Source organism: Drosophila tropicalis, unplaced genomic scaffold, assembly GCF_018151085.1.
Source record: "Drosophila tropicalis isolate 14030-0801.00 unplaced genomic scaffold, ASM1815108v1 contig_859, whole genome shotgun sequence".
NCBI classification, from domain to species: Eukaryota; Metazoa; Arthropoda; class Insecta; order Diptera; family Drosophilidae; genus Drosophila; species Drosophila tropicalis.
In genome coordinates this window covers 2,173,337-2,198,569 of record NW_027173353.1, presented here as the reverse complement: position 1 = coordinate 2,198,569, position 25,233 = coordinate 2,173,337, and the positions used below count along the sequence as shown (strand labels likewise).

General features: G+C 40.0%; 4 protein-coding genes across 4 annotated transcripts; 2 read left to right on the top strand and 2 right to left on the bottom strand.

Annotated features, from left to right (window-relative positions):
• The first annotated feature begins 12,051 nt into the window (after window positions 1-12,051).
• Window positions 12,052-13,332, top strand: LOC137581896 (probable RNA methyltransferase CG1239). Its single transcript, XM_068296288.1, has 2 exons — window positions 12,052-13,023; window positions 13,084-13,332. The coding sequence occupies exons 1-2, from the start codon at window positions 12,274-12,276 to the stop codon at window positions 13,264-13,266; spliced, it is 933 nt and encodes a 310-aa protein (XP_068152389.1). The 5' UTR covers window positions 12,052-12,273; the 3' UTR covers window positions 13,267-13,332.
• Window positions 13,245-14,866, bottom strand: LOC137581895 (CCA tRNA nucleotidyltransferase 1, mitochondrial). Its single transcript, XM_068296287.1, has 2 exons — window positions 13,736-14,866; window positions 13,245-13,680 (listed from the first exon to the last, which is right to left on the bottom strand). The coding sequence occupies exons 1-2, from the start codon at window positions 14,834-14,836 to the stop codon at window positions 13,348-13,350; spliced, it is 1,434 nt and encodes a 477-aa protein (XP_068152388.1). The 5' UTR covers window positions 14,837-14,866; the 3' UTR covers window positions 13,245-13,347.
• A 277-nt stretch (window positions 14,867-15,143) lies between these two features.
• On the bottom strand, window positions 15,144-18,470 carry asl (asterless). Its single transcript, XM_068295996.1, has 3 exons — window positions 18,222-18,470; window positions 16,298-18,166; window positions 15,144-16,239 (listed from the first exon to the last, which is right to left on the bottom strand). Exons 1-3 carry the CDS (start codon window positions 18,342-18,344, stop codon window positions 15,232-15,234), a joined length of 3,000 nt encoding a protein of 999 aa, XP_068152097.1. The 5' UTR covers window positions 18,345-18,470; the 3' UTR covers window positions 15,144-15,231.
• Window positions 18,471-18,713: 243 nt separating this feature from the next.
• On the top strand, window positions 18,714-23,697 carry Cenp-C (Centromeric protein-C). Its single transcript, XM_068295995.1, has 8 exons — window positions 18,714-18,854; window positions 18,913-19,405; window positions 19,460-20,851; window positions 20,908-22,165; window positions 22,236-22,874; window positions 22,937-23,079; window positions 23,159-23,267; window positions 23,334-23,697. Coding segments are annotated over exons 1-8 (4,101 nt in total). The 5' UTR covers window positions 18,714-18,852; the 3' UTR covers window positions 23,399-23,697.
• Window positions 23,698-25,233: the final 1,536 nt, after the last annotated feature.

Below are 25,233 nucleotides of genomic sequence, written 5' to 3'. Positions count from 1 at the left end.
GCTAGCAAATTGGATGACATCTCTCAATTAGCCTAGTGACACTGACAATGCTGGGGACGACTTTATGGGAATTTAAGTGGTCTTCAAATTAAAGTTAGTAATTGGAGAGAAAACTCTAAACTCTAAACTGTATACAGTGAAGCCATCAACGTGAGAAAATCTTTGAGAATGCCTCCTGAACTTATCTCCATCTTCCTAATTACGTCAATTTCCTATGGCACATCTTTTCTATTCTGTCCCTCCTCACAATTTCCACAATTTCCTCACAATTTATGCTAAAAAGTAAACAAAAAACGTTTGAATATTCAATCCGAAGGGGCGCTTCAGTGGGCATGGCACACCCTGAGCATAAAAAAGTATAGACAATTTTCATTTTTTCTTCCTTTTTGTGAGATCTTTTGTTTTGGGATGCGTTTAGCCGCAGATTTATTGCCTCAACTAAATCCCAACTTCTACCCTCGAACCCTGAATGCAGATATTCCATTTCGTGTACAATATCGATGATATTTCAATATATTCATAGAGGATTTCTGCCACTTTGTTTGTCCAACTTTACTGACCCCTGACGAATGCCTTGGGTTGGTCTTTTGAATAAATCTAGGAATTGGAATAATGACCACACCAAATGCTAATAGAATCTTCATCCTCAAATATTTTGTCAACAGATCTTAGGGATGCTGCTTAATTTGAGAGCAGGCAAAGTTATTTTGTATGGTAATGAAAATGTGTGAAGTGGCAATTTCTTGTGTCTTCTTAGGGATACTTTTTGTTTCTTCGACTGACCGGTTGGACATTGAGCTTGGACACGCGCTTAAGTCATTAAATGTGTTTGTGTTGGTCAAGAACCAGTTCTAGGTGAATTAAAAAAGGGTTATTGATGCCAAAGTGTTGAATAATGGTCAGTCATTAGGTCAGTTGGCCACGCGACCGTTTATGGGCTTGACCCTTTCTTCTTTACGTTCAAGGAGGAGGCAAATAAACGACGAATTTAATGGTCAAAGATACATATGATGAACCCTTGCTTTGATTTCCTTCTCAAAATAACTGCCTGCGAATTTCTTGAGAAATGTCCGTTAATGGGAAAACACGTTTGGGTTCAACAAAATGGCTGACCTCCTGTCAAGGAGCTTCTCAGGCAGGACAAACCCCATGTTAAACATGTTGAAGACAAAATAGGAAGATAATTTGAATGCATGACCGCAAGGGAACCCTTTGAACCCCGACTTGGTCGCCATTGTCCCGTTCGTCCAACTCTCTTCATGCCTGACTGCCACCCCAGGAGGTGAAGCTCAAACTGGATAAGCAGCAGCCGTTAGGAGACACCCAATACCCAGGCCGAAGCCGAAAGGACGATGCTGCCGCTTTTGTATTTTCATATTGACCAGATCCCGCAATGGACCGCCATATGGCGCGCATATCCTGCAAAGGGTTTCATCCTTTTTTTTTGGCTGCTGAAATTTTCTTCGCGGCCTTTCTGAAAATTAATGCCGATGTCCAAACCGGTTTGCCGTTGTGTGACTTTCATTTTTGATTCGTGGCCGTGAGTCCGGTCCGGTTTTAGGCAAGACCCTCTTCTTGTGCGACCCTTCAACCCTTTTGTTTTGGGATGCTTCCGAAAAGGATGCGCAAAAGCGAATAAAATTGCAGCTTTCGGTTTATTGTGCGGCCTCTGACCTGGAGTACAAGGATTTAGATGGGAAACATTTTTCTTAAGATTTATTTTTTTTATAATTTTCTTAAAAAAAAAAACCAAATAACCGTTAGAAATTGTCAGTGGGAAAGTGATAACACTTACTTCCAATTAAGCAAACCTTTTGGCTTAGGTTAACTGACCAATTCATTTGGGTCTTATTACCTTGACCACGCGTTCGCCCAAAGGGTCACTTATAACCACCATTTAGAGAAAGGGGCTGAATAACCTGTTTGACTGCTTGACCAGTTTATGTGTGGAACACACGCGCTGACCATTGGTCAAGGCGCTGCTACCTGACACACTCCTTGGGCCTAAGCCACTCCTTGAAGATAATCTGCGACTTCACGCTTGTGTCTACATTGTTGTCAAAAGATTTAAGCGTGTCTGAATTATAAAGGGACATTTACGATTGGAAAAAGATCCTATTAGCATTTGGTGTGGTCATTGATATCCTGGCCATTCGTCAGGGTTCAGTAAGGTTGGACAAACAAAGTGGTAGAAATCCTCTATGAATATATTGAAATATCATCGATATTGTACACGAAATGGAATATCTGCATTCAGGGTTCGAGGGTAGAAGTTGGGATTTAGTTGAGGCAATAAATCTGCGGCTAAACGCATCCCAAAAAAAAAGATCTCACAAAAAGGAAGAAAAAAGGAAAATTGTCTATACATTTTCTTGCTCAGGGTGTGCCATGCCCACTGAAGCGCACCTTCGGATTGAATATTCAAACGTTTTTTGTTTACTTTTTAGCATAAATTGTGAGGAAATTGTGAGGAAGGACAGAATAGAATAGATGTGCCATAGGCAATTGACGTAATTAGGAAGATGGAGATAAGTTCAGGAGGCATTCTCAAAGATTTTCTCACGTTGATGGCTTCACTGTATACAGTTTATAGTTTATAGTTTTCTCTCCAATTACTAACTTTAATTTGAAGACCACTTAAATTCCCATAAAGTCGTCCCCAGCATTGTCAGTGTCACTAGGCTAATTGAGAGATGTCATCCAATTTGCTAGCCAAAGGATTTTCTAGTGTAATGCTAATTCCTGACTGCCTTTGCACAACATTTCCCACTACTATACATAGTCCTGAAATAATAATTGTCGCTTTATGGGCAAAGCGGTTGTTATCCTTTGAGAGAGGGAGAGAGAGAGAGAGGGAATCAAAAAACAACTCTCAACAATGACCAAAATATATGTACAAAAGTTTTCCATTTCGAATTACTTTTATTTATAACTGAATGTAGAAAATTCTCATATGCAAATTCACAATGCAAAAGCATAGAAGAATAAATGGAAATATAAATTTGAATGGAAATAGAAACAGAAATAAAACAAGCCTCGACTCCGAATCGTCTTTATACTATGGATCTGGATGGGCTTTTGTCTGCATTTTCATGCAGATTTTCATTTTCGTTTGCCAGTTACCAGTTGCCATTTTACCGTGGAGGAACCTTTTTTGTAATCAATAGCCTGGGACATGGAACATGGTTCATCATCCTGAATGTGCTGTGCTAGGTCTCTGGACTTAGGCCTGGTTCTGTGTTATCCATGTCACTCAATTATGGCAACAATTGGTAAATCCACTTCAATCCCAATTCGCCAACCAAGTGACAAACCAACTCTATCCCTTTCTCCCTCTTCTCCATCCTTTCTCGGTCCCACATTCAAAATCAATCGACCTCAACTTCCGCCCTTCGCCAAATCGATTTGTTCGATGGATTTCCTTTCGTGATTTGCATAAATTTCCACATGGCGCGCGTGCGCAGTCGAACCCTCCTCCTTCTTCGTTCCGATCACCCTCTCCGGTGTGGCAGGTCCATTTGCATAACACTGACTCCTCTGCCTCTGCCTCTGCCTGCCTGTCGAACACCTCATTGGAAAGTCGCCTGTGCCAAAATTATGCAAATATTTGTTAAATGCGTTTTCGAGCATCAGTTTCTTGTTCGTTAATGGCAAAAATATGCATAATTTATTGACGAGAGGAATCATCAGGGTCTTAGGGGTTGCTAAGCGATCAGTAGTTATATATTTTTTAAGGCAGCTGAATTTCGATTCGATTTAATGAACTTTAACACTTATTTCTCCGTCGGAGTTTTTTTGAACATTTCATCTTGGCAATTTTCACGCTTTTCCTCATAACAATAAGAGAGAATCTTGGCCAATAATTTATCATAAATATTTGCCTTTTCAGCAGCTGCCCAATTTGATTGATGATCTTTATGAATTTCTTAAAGTTGTTAAAGAGAAATTGGACGAACAAATCATTAACGTTGTCTCAAGTTACCAATTTAAGGATTTTCTCACGAGTTTTTTAAGGATTTTCCAAGACATTTTATAAAGTTTCCGTTTTTTAGGGTTAGACAACTGAAAAAAACTAATGACAATATTAAAATTAATGATTCTTTGCAATGTTACAGGATACTTTTTTCGTATATTCTGCAAATATTTATCCTTTGGTTATGATGAAATTGATGTTAATAGAAAAAAAGTAAAAATTCTTAGGTAGGTAGAGGAAAAAGTAACTGAAAATGTTTTGCAATTTTCGTAATTGTCAGTGGAAAAGGGTTGCATTTGCAAGGACTTTCTTCTAACTTTGATTTTCAATTCGCAACCCCGTGTCAATCTGTTTTCCTTTTTTCTTCCGTGCCAAGGGTCAGCTGTTAAAGTTCTGTGAACTCTTCTGTAAGAAAACCGAAAGAAAAAAATATGAAATTATAATCTTATTACATCGTCACAACAAACATTTGGCATCCTTCTGGGCATCCTTTTTTAGATGGGCGATCATCTTCAGCTGCCTGCCTGGCTGCCTGAAAATTGCGCACCGGCCGGAGATATGCCGATGTCGGCATTTGTCCTTAATTTCAGGCAACGTTTTTCTTCCCTACAACACAATCCTTTCAAAACCCACACATACACAAGCTCACATAGACAGATACACACAAACACAAACACATTGAGACGTGTCCTTACAAAAAGGATTACGCAGCATGCTTAGACAAATGCGAGAGAACATCTTGTTATGTGTACAACATTTGGATTGAGGGTGGATCCTGAATTGGTTTCCTTTCCTTTCCTTTTCTTGTTTTTTTTTTTTTAGGAATTTTCAATACAAAAATTTGTGATTTCTTTTAGTTTTTTTCTTTTTTATGTTTTGGAAAATGTTTTACGCAGTATTTTGTATTTCGGTTTTGGCAGTTGCGCAATGAGCCGAGCAACGCCAACACGATACCCAAGGACAGGATATCATGATCAAAGCACTTCTGCAGCTTGATTGGGTTACTTACTCCAAGGGAAAGGCAAAACAATTGAGTGGTAATTGGAGGAAATGGATTTCATTTTCTCAAATGTTAGTTAACAAGGTTGTTAGTTAGAGACTAAAAGTATATGAATAATGATGATGATGGGCTTTACCCACTCTGACATAATGTTTTGACCTTCAGCTGTCATCGCAACTCATTTAAATCTCAATCAATGCACACTGGCACTCGTCCTTCAGCCCTTGGGTGTATGCAAATGTCCTAGGTCAAATGACTTGCAAAATTTATGTAAATTGAGTGCCAAAACGGGGCGTGACCTGTAAAAGAGTATTTACCAAGTTTTTTCATATCCATGTAAATTGAGTTTCAAGGGGAATATACTTAGACCTAGGCTAAAGTCCGTTTAAATCTTTGCAATTTCAACTTTAATTTATATTTGTTTAGACAGTCGAGCATAAAAATTGCCCAAGACAAAAAAACCAAAAACCAACCCCTTAAAGTCCGGAGGTTTCCCTGTTTGCAATTTACCTTTTGCGGAAATTAAAGAAAAATAGCAAAGAAGAAAAATTGAAAAATTTTTGGCTCTAGTCAGGCATAAAGGTACTTTTGCCACAGCTTAGCTCTGTCGGGCTAGGTCAGGGTCCATTAGGTTAAATGATATTGATGATGATGATGATGATGATCGAAGCGACAGATCAGCTGGCCCTTGAATGCATTTCTTTGGGGGTTAGTTTTGCCCTCAAGTTAAAGTTTCATTTCATTTCATTTGCCATTTGCCTGGGAAATTTCTCACCATTTCTCGCATGAAATAAGAAAAGAAACCTTATTGAGCTGTTTATATTCGACTTGGTTTACGTTTTGCTAATAATGCAATAAATAGGATTATATATGCAAGGACATGGCGTCTCTGTTGACAGTTAGCTGGCCAATAGGTCAAGTTGCATTGGTCATTTGCCTGTCAGTTAGGGGTGGCTTTCAAATAGAGAAATGAATTCGCTAGATTTTTGTCATAAAAATGAATGTTCTCACCTTGTAATCTGATCCAGGACTTTCTCAGTTTTTTTTGTCTGATTAATTGCAAACCTTTCACTGCAACTTTCTTTGGCACTTTCTTTGCCAAACTATAACAATCGATCATTTTTTAGTCCAAAGTCCAAAGGGATGGCAATGATTTCCTCATTGAAAGTTTCAAATTTCTTTGCAAGAAAAACCATCAAAAAAAGTATACATTTTCACGGCAATCCTTTTCGGAAAAAGGAAATCGAAATGACAAATGCCGTCCTAATGATGTCAGCTGCAGAAGAAAATGCGTTGGCAAGATTTATGTGAAAGTTGCTCACCGTCTTGGGGCAACCAGCAAAGGGTTATGCCCCGTAGTTACCCTTGCAAATTTTTCCATTTTCTTCTCCTCATGCAAAGGAAAAAAAAGTGTTTTACGGTTTTCTGCCTGTCTGAGCAAAAGGGTTCTTTTCATTCAAGTACGTACATAGCTTGCGAAAAAGGAAAAACTAGCGAAAACGGAAAACTGCATTCATTTGCCTGAGCTGCATCAAAAATTCATGACGTAATCCTTTGGAAGGGACTGTTGCTATTTTCATGACATTCGATACAGCAAATTGCATAAACAACAACAGCAACACACAGGCATGGGAAATTAATAAAATTCAAAGACCAGGACACTGAAAAAGGGTTGCAAATTTTCAACAATTTTCTTTTGCATTCAAATTCATCAAAAGATTTTCAGATCCAAGATTGCATTGAGCTAAATTTGTTGTTTGGCCAGATTTCGTATTTCGATAATTGGGAGTTAAAATCTTGAAAATTCAAAGAAAGTTTATGAAAAAAAAAAGATTGAAAGTAATAGCTAATGGAAGAAAAATCTTAAAATAAGCAAGAAATTATATAAATACTTTTTTAAAGTTATTAAATGTTGTCAAAATTTGTCTCTAAAATCAGTTTGTTTAGCTAGTTAAATAGAATGTATTTCCATTTTCTTTTGGTAGTCCTTTTGCCATTTTAAACAAATTTCTGTAATAAGAAACCTTGTCCCTATAAACAAAGAAAATGTAGTAAGTAATTTTTGTCTATTACCATCTAGTAACTATTAGTCATAGACTCCAGAAGTTCAGTTTAGAGGCTCCTATGAATCCAGACTTAGCAACATGTTCTTATCTAAGGCAAAGGCATGTTCGAGATGATCATGATTCGACCTTCTAAGGATCTGCCACTAAATCAAAATTAAGATTTAAAGTTTTCTTAACATAAAGCTAAATATATTTTGTGATTAAATTCCATCTCCTATCCAATCCCAGACCGAGTATTTGCACATTTCCAATCAACTTCACACAACATCAATAATAAATGTGCACTTCATGAATATTTCATTGGATTCAATTAAGTTGCCCAAACACAAGATTTCCTTGCAACATCTTGGACCCTTGGAATATGTTTGCCACTTGAGGAAAATTAACATTTAACACGGTTAATGCCAAACAACAAAACATCAAAACGAAATCAAAGGCATTTCAAGGCAAAGTCGTGTTGTTGCTTCATCTTCATCAAGAATTTGCATAACATTGGCACAAGTCAAAAATCCAGGTCCTGTGCATCCGACTGAATCCTCAACCCCTACTCATTGGCAGATATCCTGTATGTGGCAGTGCCAGGACTGCTGCTTAATTGAAAATGCCAAAATTATGCAAATTATGGTTGAGCAAAAACTGCGTATCTGATGTGCATCATTTGGGTTACATTTGCCGCGGAAAATTTGCAAGGCAGTGGAAATGTTTTCCATTTATGTAAAAATAAATTTATGCAGCGGCATTTGCAGTTTGTTATTTACGCTTTGTGAATAATATTAGATTCTGGCATCAGAAAGTTGATTGCAATCAGTGTGAGAAATGAATTTTGAATTTAGGGAATCAAATTAAAGTATGGTTGAAATGTTTGGGAAAATTTCTCAGAAACGAAAAGCGTCAACCAGAATCCAGATGTTGAGATTTAAATGGTTAAACAATTTATATGTAAAAGTAGTAGTAACTCTATGAAAGAACAAAACACTGCGAAAAATAATTCAACATTCGTGTCCTTTTTCTTGACAAAGATCATTAATTTCTAAAGTCAGGCGATGAAGTTTTATGTCTTGAAACATATTGACAATAGATCGATGATTGATCGTTTTATGACAGAACTGAAATATGTCCTTGAAAATGCCAAAATTTTTGGCTTGGATAGTTTTCGCCATACCATATTTAAGAGAACACAATTCTCTTTAGGGATACTCTTTCTCATTTTTTTTTTTGTGCTCACTCTTTCTCTTTGGCCTATGCCAAATGAAATTTTAAGCGGGCAAATGGAAGGTCAGTGGCAGTGGCGAATTTTCGAACACGTAACGCTTTTCAGTGTCCTCAACAATTGAACGCACAGCATCCTTTATATCCATTGTATTGTAAAAGTCTACCCCTTTCCCAATAATGGCCGTGTCAAAGACAGAGACAGCAAAAAGATACAGAGACTGAGGGAGAGAGAGAGAGATGAAACCTTTGCCAAAATGTAGCATTTATAAAATTTTCAAATCACAAAATTTCTAACAAAAACATAAAGCTGAATGGCACAAAAACAAACACAGAAAAAAAAGGGTTGATAAACGTCCATCCAGCAGGATATACCAACTGCTGGTTTCAGTGAGTAAGTGTGTGTGTGTATCTATATGTATGCATGTGTGTTGTCCTCTCTGTATGAATTGTCCATTAAGATGTTAAATCAACTTGCCATAACTGACCACAGTCGACTTCTTAACTACTCCTAATCACACACGCGTGCCATATAGCCCCTAAGGATCTGCTGACAGGTATAGGCCAAAACAAAGAAACAACAATTCTGAAACTGGATTCGGGCCCATCCCACGTCCATGGGTAATGGTCAAGCGGTCATTTGTTTCCGAAAGGGGTTAACTTTTCTGGACACGCGTCACAAAACAAACAACAACAAAATTTTGAGAATCAAAGGAAAACTGTATATGCAATTGCTGTGGTCAAAAGGGTTGACCACGATGCGATTAAAAATAAACTGGTTTTCCTCGGGAAAATCGCCCAAATGACACACTGTGTGAAAATGCAGGGAAAGCAACAGCTTATGGTGTATAATTAAGTAGTTAAGCTTTTGGAAAATTACTGTCTCAAATTTCACAAAGTTTTCCCATTTTCAGTTTCTTTTACCTTTTTTTGCCTAGTTCAATAAATCGAAGAATTACCCCGCCGCTTTAACCCTATTATTGAAACCCTATACAGTCATCGATCAAAACCTCGCTTCCTTCCGCAAATATTACAAGCAAAAAATTCCCACAGTGCGAAAAAAAAAAATCGGCGAAGGATTGCGATTCTGATCATCAAGAAGAAGAAGAACAAAATCAAGCGAAAAGGAAATTTACGAGCGATCAAATAACCGAAATCTTTGCCCAGGTATCAAAGGGTGCAAAAAAAGAAACACATACATATAATGCAAGAGGTCCTTTTAGGTCCTGATGCTGAGTTCAAATGTGTCACGTCTTATGATGTCATTTTTGCTGATGTAGACGGTCTGCAACCCCCAAGACGAAGGAGATAGCCATCGGCATCCTCATCCTCATCCTTAGACGCATCGGGTTCACAGTAAATTACTCTCGGAGGTGAAATGCAAACAAAGAAAGATTCCTTGCCAAAGGTCTCCTTCTGCCAACCCTTGCCTATGAAATTTTTCTTTTATTTCCCCTTTTTTCGTCTTCTTTTTTAGATATTTTTTTGTGACGAATTTAATGATTTTTGCCTCAAAATTGGAAACGATTTTTCATTGACCCAAATGGCGCGGGGTAGGTTAAGAGTTCGTCATCGATGGGTATTCTTGTTCTTTGTTATATCAGCTTGAACTGGTAAATCCATTCACCCGTGAAGACTTTTACTTTAAGAAGGTTTAAGGTCTCGACTGTAGCCCGGTTTTGTGGGTCAATGTCGCATTAAGCTGAATTTATGACCCAAATGAGGTCCAACAGTCAGGACCTAGGACACTGATGATATATGTATTTAAAACATCTCAAAGAAAATTCGTTTGCTTAAAAGGTATTTGATAAAATAATGACTTACTGAAAATGAAAATGCCAACATATGTCTTACAAATATTGTTCAGATCCTAAAAAACTGAAACACTCAGTATTTGTTTCTACTTAGTTATGACTAGGTAAATTCCACCCCAAAGCAATGTATCAGAAACCTTAATTTAAAATTTCTATTCAGAAAAATCTGGACAGAGTTTTCACTTATCCACAGTTTACAATAAAATAATTTGATGCTACATTTGCATATATAAAACGTAAAAAATTGTTGAATGGAAATTGGGAGAAGAGGACCAACATGCTGACCCAAAATTATAAAGTTACAATGTGCGTGCGGGCATTGGGCAATTGTTAAACCCTTTTGCTACCCCCGAAACCGACAGAATTGAATTACCAAAGTTCGGCTGGACCGTGGACCGTTGTCAACTATGCTTTTGCCGCCCCTTAGGGTGTTTAAATTTTACGTTTGGATTTGACCAAACAAATCCCATCTAATTTTTATGCCGAGTACTGCGCATGTGCAGCAGATTAAATGTTGGACGCTCTGCAGCTTTGGTTACCTCAATACCTCAATGCAATGCATGGTAAGGTAAACGGGTTTTGAATTTCCTATGCCGCTTGATGCTTCTTTCGGATGTTTTTTTTTTCATGTGTGTGTGCGTGACCCATCCATCAAAGGATGTGGACGTTGCGGACGTGCGGAAGCTGCAGCATAGCAAAAACAAAAACAAAAAAAAAAACGACAAGTCATTTGAAGTTTTAATAGATGTTGCATCCTTTTGTTGGGAAAGTATGTAGAAACTGGTTTATTATGATGATGGTCATATGGTGCACAGACACAACCCTTTCGCTCTGCCAACGGAACCGAAATTTTATTTAAATTAAATTTCTTGCATATTCCAGCCAGTTTTTCTCTGGGAAATGTCTTGTGAAAGGCCTTTTCTATTTCAAGGGGTTTTTTAGAATTATTTTGATGAAATTTATCTCCTGCCGGTTAATGAGTACTTTGGGTTATTGTGTCTCAAAAGGTTTATGGGAAAAATAGGCATTTTAAAAATCATAAATAAAATTTCAAGATTTAAGGCATAAATTATAAAAATAAAGACAGTAAAAAATATCTATTTATAATATTTAACTAGTCATAGCAGCTATTTAAATGTAGCAGCCTGCAGATTTCAAGTTATGAAATTCCATTCCAAATGTGACACGCGCCGGTCACCTTATCAAATATGAAGCTGCAACCCTTGTCATCCACTTCAACTGACCACTGGTCCGTGCACGCAGAATTGGTATAATTTGCTGCCTTTCCCGTTGCCCTTCCACACACCCGAAAGGGGTCAATAGGCGGCACGCGCTACTCCAACCTCTAAAGTCTCACATTTCGTTGAAAAATAGACGAGGGCATTTAACGGATATTACAAACAATGGCATGGACTTAAATTTACCAATCCCTATACACATATTTTGCTTTCATTAGCCTAGCTTTGTTATGCAAATTTTGCAAAATAAAACCATTTCCAACCAGCAACTAGCATATAGAAACAGTTGCAGCAGGCATTTTTGCCAGGAGGTTGATATACATATAATTAATGCTTGAATCGATTGATTTGCTTTGCATTTCATGCACCATTGAGGGATGGTGATATATTGATAATTTGCATATTTAATGCCAGCCAAGAATTTTGAAAATAGTGGCGCCCTCTGCAGCGCACTTCAGTGGCGCCCTCTGCAGCGCACTTCAGTGGCGCCCTCTGCAGCGCACTTCAGTGGCGCCCTGTGTAGTGTGACTCTGTGGCGCCCTCTGTAGCGCAACTCAGTGGCGCCCTCTGTAGCGCAATTTAATGCCATATTGTCGATAACTATCGATATATGTGTGCCTGACAGTGGCGCCCTCTGCGAAATTTAAAGTGCAAGAATCGATAAACGCGAAAACAGTGGCGACCTCTGCAGTGTAAATGAGTAAAGTTGTCGATAAGTACCGCTTTTTTTTAGTATTAATCGACTCACTCTCAGTAGTAGAACAACAGCTGACATTTCGAAACGTGAAAGCGGAAAAAAGTTAAAATCTAATAGTTTGTTTTTTTTAAAATAATATAAAGTAATTAACAAATATTAATAAATAATTGTGTCATTCCGTAGTGAATACAGTGTCTGTGTCAGCCACCAAAAAATCAGGAGGTTTGCCTTCGACAAAGCATTAAATTTTCTAAACGTTTAGACTTGTGTCGGAACATGGAAGTAGAAAACAATAATAACTTGCCGGTCAAGTTTACGGAGAAACGCAAGGCAACCGATGAAGATGAAGGGGATGTTACAAAAAGACTGAAACATGATGTGCCCAATAACTTAGACCCCTTGACAACCGCGTCCTCCGTTTCCAACTCAACACACCCGCCTCCACAGAGCCCCAAGAAGAGACTGCAGATTCAAAAACAGAAGCCCAGGCAAAACAAAGATCAAAACTTCATGTATGGCAATTACAAACACTATTATGGAAAGCGTATATTAGATAAGGATTTCCATGACATCCGCTTGGATGTGCTAGCTACCCAACCAGAACTCTTCCAAGACAAGCAATTGCTAGATATTGGCTGCAATTCTGGTCATTTATCCATAGAGATTGCCAAGAGATTCAATGTAAAGAGTCTTGTTGGCCTGGACATTGATCGGAGCCTTGTTAACGATGCCCAAATGGCCATTGGATCCCTGAAACGTCAGAATCCTCCTGGATCTAGATTTCCGTACAATCTGAGATTTCTGCAGGGCAACTATGTACTTGAGGATGATGTTTTATTAGAAATAGAGCGCCCACAATTTGATGTGATTCTTTGTCTCTCAGTGACCAAGTGGATACATCTCAATTTCTGTGATGCAGGCTTAAAGCAGGCTTTTCGCCGCATGTTTCTTCAATTGCGCACTGGAGGCAAGCTAATACTAGAACCACAGTCCTTCGACACTTATAAAAGGCGAAAAAAGCTATCGGTAAGTAAAAATGGAATAACTTCAACTTCAAAAATTGAACTAAAGTATTTGTTTGTTTAGGAAAAAATTCGCGAAAATTACAATGCCATTGAATTGAAGCCCAACAAGTTTACGGAATATCTTCTCAGCCCTGAGGTCGGATTTGCAACTATGGAACTAATGGGCGTGCCTGACCACTGTGAAAGCGGCTTTAAGCGACCGATACAGATTTTTACAAAACGTTTGGTTGATAATGATTCTTGAAATATACATTCGTGTATTTACAAAACAAATCTTTACCCTATGAAATGCATACAACAATGATCATGGTGTTGAGTGAGAATATTATTTAATCCGTTGCTTTTTTGGCGGCGTCTGTAGTTGGTCTATGATCTCTGGCAGCTTTGCCATTAACTGCTCGGATGTTAACTTAAAATCACTGTCTGCCCATAGCAGGCGTAATTGGTTTAGCGCAAGTCCAAGCTTCTGGCCCACAAGGCCTGATCCCTTAAGTGTATTACCATTTATCGGAAAACTTGGTGTTGCCCATGACTTCAGTTGTCTGTAAAGTTCCAATTTGTTAGAGTATTTGAGCAACTGTTCAACATAGTCCCGCTTAGCGTAAGGCTGAAGGCAAAGCTTCTGATAATCCCGCAAACAGCTATATTCTTTATCCACCTGAGAAGAAAACAAATAATTATGTTAGATTTATGAAACTAATAGAAATATTTACTCGCTCCCGTTGCTGAGTGATAAACAGAGCCAAATCTCGTTCATATGCAGACAGTTTCAAGCGTTCATGCAGTTTCATGGCATCCTCGACGTTGTGTAATAACCCTGTCATGTATAAAATTGGATGATTGGGAGGTTCAAAGTGTTTCAAGTCGCCGCAAAGCCGCTCAAACTCCTGCAATTCGGGATTGGAAGGAAGTCCACAATATTCCAGAAGTTGACACCGGTTCATTTCTAGTAATAGCTCACGCCCATAGTTGCCCACAACAATCTTTTGTAGCTCTGACCAAATTCGCTCTCCACTAATTCTGCTTAGGCCTGCGGAATTATCTTTAACAGCTACCAAAGTGTCGGAATCATGACTATTTGCATTATTAGCGATTCTTCCGTAAAATCTAAAATAACGTAAAATCCGTAAATAGTCCTCTTTGATTCTGATATTTGCATCGCCTACGAAGCGTACACGACGTTCCTGCAGATCTTCATAGCCATAGAAGTAATCATAGACAGTACCATCGAAACCAAGGAACATGGAATTGATGGTTAAATCCCGACGATTGGCATCCAGCTGCCAGTCTGTCGTGAATACAACATCCGCATGTCGTCCATCGGTGCGCACATCGATCCGCAATGTTGTCACCTCAAAGTTCTCTTTGTTGTTGATGCGAGGAGTGATGGTTCCATGCTTCTCTCCCTTGGCATTGATCATACGCACATCCTCCTTGGTAAAGATTTCTTTCATTTGGTCCGGCGTAGCCGTAGTTGCCAAGTCAATGTCCTTCGGTTTGATATTCATGAGAATGTCACGAACAGCCCCACCGGCAATCCTAAGCTCAAAGTTATACTTTTTAAAAAGCGTCACCAGCTGCTCCAATTCGGGTGTGAAAATGCTATGAAACTCCGGACTGTCGATTTTTTTAAATGCCGGGTCTTCCCTCATCTTGGGCGGCTTTCCCAGTTGGGCTACAACCTGGTCAATATTGGTTGATGCAGATGATGATGTAGTCGTCATCCGTCTGGCAATGGATCGTTGGACTACAAAAGATACAGGAACACGTGTTGTTGTAAGCAGCTTGGATATGGCGTTGCGTATGCCATTCATTTGAATAATTTTCAATCCCGACACACAAACAGCTGTTGTCAAACAAATCCTAAAACTGTAGGTTCCAGCAAATGAACTAGTTCTCGAGTTTTGCCAACAGCTGTTTATCGTTTTTTAGTTTGCGCCAGTAAGAAATTTGAATTCTGTCTACCAACATTCATTGAGCAGTGCCCACGTAATTAAAGAAAAGTTAAGTCAGTCATTAGTTAGAGGCAGTGTAACTAGTGATGGTCACCATTAGATGAATATTTTAGAATGCAAGGTATACAAAAATTATCTATCGAACTAAATTAATATTCTGAGTTGATATGAGGAATGTTTTCGTATATATTTATGATAAAAATAAATTTGGCAGTAGGATATAAACAATTAACTAATGACAACGTACAAATAGACTACCTATTCTTATTGTTATTACTAGGCTGATTCTCTTTGTCCCGCTGAGGAGGCTCGCGAATCTTCCTTTCTAGTCGTTGACTCATTGTGAGCTCAATCTTGGCCAAAGATAATTCGTATTCGTGCTTAATGCGCTCATACTCGCGCTTCATGTGTGCCTCTTTGTCCTCGGCATAAAGCTTATAATTGTGCGCCGTTCGTTTTGCACTTTGATATCGTTGCTGGGCGGCCCTCATCGCCTCCTCATGTGTACTTTGCAATAACTTTAACTGCTCACGCCAGTGCTGTTCCACCTGATCAACAGATTGCTTTTGAGCCTCCCATTGGGCCATCACTGTTTTCATGGACTGACGCTCCGAACCGATGCTTGCATGCTGTTCGTCCAATTCCCGTAAAAGCTCGGCAATCCGTTGATTCTTGGCTTGCAGCTCAGTTCGACACTTTTGCAGCATTGCCTTCTGTTTGCTCTCTTTGGCCTCTAGCAATTCCTCAATATTTTCACGTTCGGCGAGAATGGTTTGCTTAAGCAGCTCCACTTCCGTTTGTCGCTGCTGTAGCTCGCCGCAGAGTAAATTGTACTCCCGCTGCAGGCAAAGAGATTTCTCCTCTGTTTGATGCAGTCTGGTTGTAAATCGTTTCAGCTCGTTGGCAAATAGCTTGGCCATCTCATCCCGCACACGCTGCTCAATGCGTTTGATGCGTTCCTGAGTTAGGTCTGGGGAAATGGGTTCAAATTCCAATCCAGGTGAGGACACCGAAGTTTGTGTTTTGGGACTGGATTGCTTCTTTTCTGATATTTCAGCGGCCTGTTGATTAATATACTCCTCAAACTGTCTGGCTTTGATCTTAAGTTCATTAATCATACGCTCCTGTTTTATGGACAGCTCAATCTTTTCTTCCAGTTCGTTTTGCAATGCCTTGGACTGCTCCAGCTCTAATGACAGATCTTTTAGTTCCTTGGCTTGCATGGTGTTGACGTTTTGTAGTTTTAACATTTGAATTTCAACCTGTAGAACAAGCAAATTGGCTATCAAGGTACTTTAGTGGATTATTTTGTTTGCTTACCTTTGTAATCTCCGCCAAATGCTCGATGCATCGGCTACATTTGTCGGAACTTTCTTTGGCGGCTGCTTTCGCCTCCTCACGTTTCTCCCGATCCAATTTCTCTCGCAGCGTCTGCAATTCACGCTCATGGCAGAGTCTCTCGGTGTCCAATATCTTAGAAAGTTCCTCTGATTTGACTTCAGCTAACTGCATACCGCGTTGAAGGCTGGCCAACTGTTGACGCAAATCCTGCAATTCCTTAAGATTGTCAGATTCCTGAAGTTTACGTAGTTGGTAGTTAAGCGATTCCTTGTCATTGGAAATTTCGGCATAAAGTTTTTTTAACCGTTCCACCTCGCCTTGAGCGTTTTTAAGCAGAATCTTATGACGCTCTAACTCCATGCGCGTGTTGTCAGAGGTTCGGGTTCGCAATTGTCGATTTTCTTGATTAAGTTGCTCATAGTTTCGTTTAAGGCTATCATGTTCCTGCTTTAGTTCCTCCAAATCGACTTCTACATTCTTTAGTTGTTCATCTATTTGTCGCGCTTGTTGCTTAAGGGCATCACGCTCGTTGGTCAGAGTCTCTAGTTCGCTTTGCAGGCGTGATTTATTTAATGATTTGTTATGTGCCTCCGATAATTCCTCATGCATCAACTTAAGGCGATTCTCTAGACGCGCCTTTTCCTCTTTCAGTGTGGCTAGCTGAACGAGGGAATGATTCTCCTGCTCCCGTTGCTGTCGCAACTCCTGGTTGCGTTCTTCAACCTGTTTCTCTAGTCTTCGCACTTCCTCACGCTTGTTTTTCAGATTTCCAAGTGCCCTATAGAGCTCCTGTTTTATATGGCCGATGCGATCAATGGGATTGAGCGGAGTACTGCCCACCAGCCTAGAATCCTGACCCTGACTTAGTCGGCCAGTTGTAATGTCTTCGGTATGGTGCTGCTGCAACAGAGTATCCATCAGATCTAATTCCGCCGTAGTGCCATTGACACGTTCATTTAGAGTAGCAATTGTCTTTTCCATGGTAGCCACCTGAGAATGCAGTTCTGCTATACATTGCTTCTGACGGATAGACTCTGCCTCAAAGTTGGGCTTGCTGGATAGTTGATTACATCGCCGTTGAGCCACATCGAGTGCCCCGTTCAGTTCATTGATCCTCGCCGCCTTCTCCAAGACCATTGTCTCGTGGTTGGCCTGTAGTGCTTGGTAGCGCGTCTGCATTTGCTCTAAATCCTGTTTTGTTTTATCCAACTGATCAGTAACACTGCAAAGCTGTTGTTGCAGCAGTTCCAGTTTGGCACGCTGTTGTTCCTCCATTTGCTTAATGCGTATGTCAGCATGACGCTCTTCACGTTTATGCAGATCTCGCTCTACCATGTCGTACTTACGCTGCACATCACCCAGCATGCTTTGGGCTGTCTCCAATTGGCCCACTAGACGTGTGTTTTCCAACTCTAACGATTTCTTATCGCCACGCAATTTTTCAAGATTGTTGTCTTGGTTAGAACAGCGTTCCTTGGCTTCCACCAATAGCTCATGCGTGTTCTGCTTCTCCCGCAGAGCTCTGTCCAGCTCTGCCTGGGCAATGGTCAAACGCTTCTGGTATTCATCAATTTTTTTGTGAGCTTCAGAAGCTACTTTATTGACGTTATTTAACTCATGAGTTTTGGACTCCAGCATCATTTTCAACTTGTGTATTTCCATTTCACTCGCCGGACGAATATTATGCTGGGCGCTGTCATAGTTTTTGATTTGGTGTTCCACATGATGTGATGGCAATGTTGGCAGGGGTTGCTCCGGCAACAAGTCCGAATGAAAATTGGTTGTCGAGTCGACCGTACTATCATCATCGTCTAAGTCATCGAAGGCATTTTCCAGCAGATTTCCTAACTAAAATTTTTAATTCGGGGTAAGAGACCGGATGACATTCCATCAGTTTACTTACCTCTTCTTCGCGACGCTTCTGGTCCTGAAGCGCCTCTTCTTCTTCTAAACGGTCCAATGTCGAATTAATCTTTAATGTCTCACCGCCCTGAAACAGGCTAACGCCCGGAGTATTCATATTCATAGTACGACGCGGCCAACGCGCCCAAGAACAGGTTAACAAAACTATAAATTAAAACAAAACAAAATTAAAAGCGCAGGCGCTGCCGTTCCTCGACATTTGAGCGTCGATAACGGAAGAAGGAAGACCTGTGCACTTAATCCTGAGAACTAGTTCGTAGCAAACAATTCTTCAAAACGTGCGCATATTTGACTACTAGTCAGAAAAGAAACCATCAATAAAGACTATTGAAAAATCAGTTTCTGACTTATAGCGCCAGGTATTTAATTTATTTTCATTTGTGCCGCTAAGTTAGTCACTCAAATTGAACCGGAACCGTAACTAGATTCACTCTGTTAAATCGGCTTGAACCTCTGTTAAGTGGCGCCAATTCGAGACCATCTGGCAACATTTTTTTAATAGCGTCGGGAGCCGACATTTTAAATAAGATTGTTTGAAGAATTAAAAGGCGAAGCCCTATGAAAAACAAATATTAATCGCGTTTGGGTTACATGTTTGTGGTGTAGATAAGATGTGAGTATAAATAATAAATCTAATTTGAGCTTCAGTTATCTGGAATTTACACCCCAAGGCCCAAAAATAAGAAAAAGATGAATGCTTCACCAGAGCTGGAAGCGATATTGGCTGAACCTATTACGGATGCGGATAGGCTGGCCGAATATTTAATGCGCAAGGCGGATGAGGTACCAAAGCAAGACAATGTGCGTCTCTTTGGAGATTTCTCAATTGATTTGAGTTTCGATGTGCCTCTGATAAAAAAACCTGAGGAGTCGAAGCCAAGTGAAGCACTAGGTGCACAAAAACCAAACAAAACGCAGCTGCAGGAGTCTGCGCCAGTTTCGGGTGCACAAGCAGCTGTACCTTGTGATACTGAACTACCCTTACAGCCACCCAAAGCCGTCAGCATCTCTCCATCCCGCCGTAGTGCCAGCAAGGTGCCTGGTTCGGATCGTTTGCGTCGGGTTGCTATCAGGAGGCGCTCCCAAAGCTGTGGGCGTCGTCAGCTCCTTAAAGAGTTTGACAATGCTGCGTTAGATGTGCCTATCCCCAGTTCGCCGGCCTTTGTAAGTAAATGTTTAAACTATTTCAAGCATTAATTAATTGATTTTTCTAATTAGATTCCAACTCTGAGCAGTACGCCATGTGAAAACAAAAAGCAGTCACCATCCCAGCATCACGAGGCAGATCCCAATAGTGTGCGGGCCCCTGAGGCAGAAAGTGAGCCAAATAATATGTTTACAAGTCTTGCTCAATTTCGCCAGGAAGTGGAAGCCACGTTTACAAAATCCTTCAACCCGAATCGTACACAGGGATCTTGTTGTCCATGTTCACCGCAGAGTGCAGCTAAGCGACGAACTTATACCATTGAAAAGGAGAGCAACCCTGATCAGGCGAGACTCAGCCGGTCAAGTACTAACCTTAATGCGCCAACTTTGAGAAGTGCAAAGCAGACATCAATAAAAACGCCAATGGTGCGACTGCGACGCGTTAATTCTGATATGGTGGTGCCTGATACGCCTCCAGTTCCAGCACCCCGTCGTCGTCATCCTGCCCCATTGTCACAACCGGAGGTGGAGGTAGTTGTGCCGGAAACACAACCACAAGAACTGTCTATGACTGGCAGCCAGTCCCAGCAACTTGGCGAAATCATACAGAATCTATCCCGACATACTAGCATACCCCTAGTAGTTATTCCTATCCATACTCAAAGCCCTAGAGCAGAGGAAGAGATTGACAATCATTTGACTAAGAACGACGCGGTTGACGCAGCCAGTTGCAGCGTTCAAACATCAAGTCAACAAAACGTGCCCGATGTTAAAAAGGAGATTGCCAACTGTGCGGCTCAGTTGGAGACAATTAACGAGGTAGAGCCAATTAACGTGATCAGTCGTAGTATTCAAACTACCGGCGAACGGAAAGTGGAGGACATTATCGATATTTTGACTGATGATGACAGTGATGAAGGGAGCGACAGGACAGCACCTCTTAATTTAGCCCCACCTGGTGGCAATACGACCAGACAAAAGCACATGCTTAGGGCCAATTACCGCAAACCGACCGAAAATCAGGAAAATTCCATGCAGCTATTGAATCTACATCGAACCAATTCTGATCGACGGCATCAAAAGGCAACACTTGCATCAGTCCTAAATAAGGCACCTTGTACGCCCATCAATGGAGAAAAATTTGCAGGCGAATTGGTCCGGATGAGTAACTATGAGATTTTAGATCTGCGAAAACGAAATTCATTGGGCCTTATTTATCCCTTGAATGGTCACCGAAAGCACAGTTTGGAGCAGCAAGCGGCTCTGGAAGAAGGTATACGTATTGAGATGATGCGTAGGGATCTGGACGAAAGTAGATCTGAACATTTGCTCAGCAACAAAACGCAGGATGAGGAAATGCCGGTTAATACTTCCACATCAATGGGTCCACCACCAACAGCTCTTAAGCAGAAACCGAGTCGTATTTCGTCCCGTTCACGCTCACGACGTCAAAAGCCACCTATAGTAAGCTTAATTATATCGCATTATAATCCAATCTAATTTAAAATAATTCATTTCAGACCAAAGAGCTGGAAAACTATATAGCTCTCGAGAAAACCATGCAAGCACGTATCAAGTCACGCAGTAACACCAAGCGGAGCCTTTACACCAAAGGCGAATCAGAGACTGAGGACTGCCTTTCGTCCCCAGAAAAGCAAATAAGAACGAGTGTAACCTGTAGAAACGCTATGTCAGAGCTTGAAAGCGGCGAAGATGAGGATATTATTACTACTGTTGTAGGTTCGCAATCTTTCCAAAAAGCTGAGAACGCAAATCGCTTATCCCATAAAAGGCGAGAGATGTCCACAAACAAGACGGTCGGAGATCAGAAAATATTACCAATACTTCAAAACGGAACCAATCAAGCTGACAGAGATGAACCTGCTGATACTAGTGAAGCAGTTGCTCCTCCACCAGATGACTCCAATGATAATGATGACGACGATGAAGAATTAGAGCAGATGACAAGTCAACATAAGCAAAACGATGCTTACTCTCCAAAAGAGAAATCTGCACCGCACTCGAGCAGCCCTAATAAACATAATTTAAACCAACAAAGAGAAAATAAGGAGACGCACACTTCCCATCTGTCTAATTCATCACGAAGCAAGGATCCCGAAATAGAAGATTTACCTAACATTAGCGAGAAGGAAAATGAGTCGCAAACAACACACAATAGTTCAAATTCTATTCGTGTCAAAAATCTAGATGACCTGATGCCACAGTCTCCGAATCGATCGCTATCGGAACCGAAATCCCCTAATAATGAAAAACAAAGACCAAAACGCATGAGCAAAACGAAAATACAGAAAACTACAAATAAGGAGAAAACAAATGGGTCGGCTCCTAAAAAAAAATTGTCAAATTCTTCGACATTGCATAAGGAACTGGTGTCGAAAGATCAGGATGTGTCTATCGCAGACAAAGCCACGGGGGATGTGCAAATGGAACATATGGAACCTCTACGAATGGAGACTCCTCCACCACAACCGAATTTAGCCTCTGAGAATGATCTGCTGCTTAATGACGATCAGCCCAGCACAAGCAAAGCTGCACGTGAAGCACTACAGCGTTCTAAAAGTCAACGGGAACAGCAGGCAAAGGCGACATCGAAAAACGATGCGGAGATATTCAAAAAACCGACGGCGCCGGCGCCACGAGCCAAAAAAAATAAAACAAAGCTTGACAGACAATTGGATAAGCTTAAGATTAATATACCTTTGAACGGAACAATGATGACAAACTTTATGCAGAATTCAGCCGAGCAACATGATACATGTAAGTACAAATGCGATCATTTCAGGAGCCGTTTTATAAAGTTTACAAATTTTGTCTCTTACTTTTACAGCCATTCGCAGATCAAAGCGAGGTCAGGTGCCGTTGCGAAATAATTTTTGTCATACCATCAAAGATCTCACTTTTGTTCGGTGTTCTCTTCAACCATCTAAAATGCCAGCTACAAAAGCCAGAACCACAAAAACCACTAAACCGAAAAATCGTAGTAAACAGACAGAAAACGATTGCATGATAACCAGACCACCATTGTGCTCTAGCACACCTTGTAGTGTGGAGCCTCCCGCTATAGTCCAAACGAATAGTGGGCAATCATCGAATGCACCGACACATTCTCCAAGCATTATCAGCTTAGGCGTAGCTCCGTTTTCTGACCAGGAGGATAACCATCCTGAACCAGTCCCGTCAAGTGCTCCAAACAAAAGAAAAAAGGGGAAGAAATCTACACCAAAACAACAGGATGTAGGATTTGAAACAGCGCCCGTTTCAACTACATTGCTTCCCCCAACTACAGCTCCTAAAGTTCATCAAAGCACGTCCAAAAATGTCGAAGTTGCGACACAATCAGATCCAGAGCTCGATTTACCAAATGGATCAAGTGTCGATCGATCGGCCAACCCATTTACATCATGGCTACATGGTTCAGAAGCTTTAGACACTACTAGTCAATTAAATAGTCTCGAAAATCATGCCTGTAAGTAATTCCGTATAATTCGTACAAGCTGCATTATCAACATCCTTTTCTTTCTCTTGCAGCAACAGTAAAAGATTTGGTCTTTAAAAATTTGGAAGGTATTGACTATGCGTTTTATAACACCGCTGAAAAGACTAGCTTAGGGTATATGCGATTTAAACCGCATCAGAAGCGCGACAAGAAACGTTCTAAAACAACAACAATGGTATGAGATACATACATATTTTTTTCGCAGTCGTATGTTCTTATACTAAAATTATGTGTTTAATTTTCTATCAATTTAGAAATTTATTGTGCAGTATGGGCAGTTCACCGTCGAGACCACATTTAGTGATGGCAGAGAATCAGAGGCAGTTGTTTTACGACACGGTGAAATGATTGAAATTGAAAATGGTAAATAATTTGCCTTGTGATGTTTTCAAATATCTGCAATAATACATATATTCCTTTTACTTTTAGGCACATACTATTCCTTAACAAATATGCTAGATACCATTGGCGTACTTATGTTTATTCGAATTTAATTGCAAATTCATATTGAAGATAAGTACCAGACCAGAGTCTGTCCAAAGTTTCGAATCATACACACATAACTCTAGTCGTAAACAGAGTTTGTTGTAAATGTGTAATGTTTATTTTTTTTTTTTTTTTGTGTAGTGTTAATTAAAAGTAAAACTATAGGTATAAGTATACTTATGAAATTCCAATGTTTATTGATATTTTTGTTTTATTATGTCGTATTAAAGTAACAAATGTATCCATGTAAGAAAATAATAACCGAATTATTTGTTATCTTATAATTACAGTTGAAATCGAAAATTTACTTTATGTATTTGATAAATTTTGCAAAGAAGAAACTACAATTTAGTTACATTTTGAAATAAAACATCACAAAAGATGAAACGATTACTTTATAACAAAGACACCAAGTCTAATCCGAACCTATGAGCTGCTTACAATTTCAAGTTCATTTAATTTCCATTTTCTTACACATTTACAAGTTTTTTGCCTTTGTGTGGGCTGTATGTGTTATTGTGTGTGTGTGTGTGGGTGGGTTTGTATGTGTGTGTCGTGTCTGTGTGTCACTGGAGACTTCAAAAAGAAAATGGCAAACAAACGAAACATCAGCAGCAACATTGATGATATAAAGCTGGACCCGCCCTCACTCCGCATGCAACTTTTTAACACATTTTGCACGTTTGCTTTGTGTGTAACAATTTTTTAAAAGTATAACGTACACACACACTCACTCACAAGCACCCAAACATAAATAAATACAAAAAGAAAATTAAATCAACAGACATTTTCAGTACTTGAAAGCGGCAGGTGTGCGTCAGTCGGCAAACGGAATCCATCGCCATGTCTCTGTGGCAGGAAAAGCATTTAAAATTAACAAAACACCAACTGACATTCATTACAAATGCGTCAAGCCTTTTGATCACATTGCCACACTCTTAAAGGGTATTCTGTATGGAATACGATGAAAGTAATGTAACTGCGTCGTTGTTGCTAGTGAAAGAATCGGGTTGATAGCAGCAGGACACTACGCCCACTGTCAAATGCAGCTCATGCATGCCAATCACCAGGACAGCTACAAAAGGGTGGCAAGAACGGAGGGTGAGCCGGAGTTTTGTTAGTTATACGGACCCACGCAGCGTTGGCCCAGAAAGTGCTACACCTGTAGCTGAATTTCAATTTGCTTGATGGCGACAACAATCGTTCGAATAAAAACAATTGAACATTGGTTCAGAATATAAAAGAAGACTATTAACCAGCTAAGACAGGTATTGGTTTGCCTATGCTTTGAGTATGCCAATTGGAATGGGCGTATCTGCTTGGCTAAGACATGATTGATGGCGTTGCTGATGATAACGATGTTGATACTTCCACTCGGCAGAGACATCAAACAGCCAACTTGCCAGCTCATTACAAAGGTAAACATCTTAATTTTGTGCACACATTTGCACAAGCGCTTCCAGGATGCGGTGCAAAAATGGTGTCCTGCAACAATGTGGCAAGACTTTGGTAAGCTGTACAAGTGCTGAAATAAATCTAATTAAATATTACAAAAAAAAAAAAAACTTTAATTAAAAATAATGCATACCCACTGCATATCTCTTTCTTCCTTTTTTGCTCTATATTCCATTTCTCCTACTTCTTTTCTCCCACCATAACTCTCTCTGTTGTGTGTGTGGCCTTTAAATGAGATTTCTGTTATCAAGTATGCTCCGTGTATGCCAGCAAAAGTACCGAAAAGGTGCTCATGCATATTTAAAAAGTTCTCAGTGTTGGGTGTCGACAAATCCATTTTGGAGCTGGTTAAGAATACCTCAGACATTGCCCAAGCACTTTACATTTG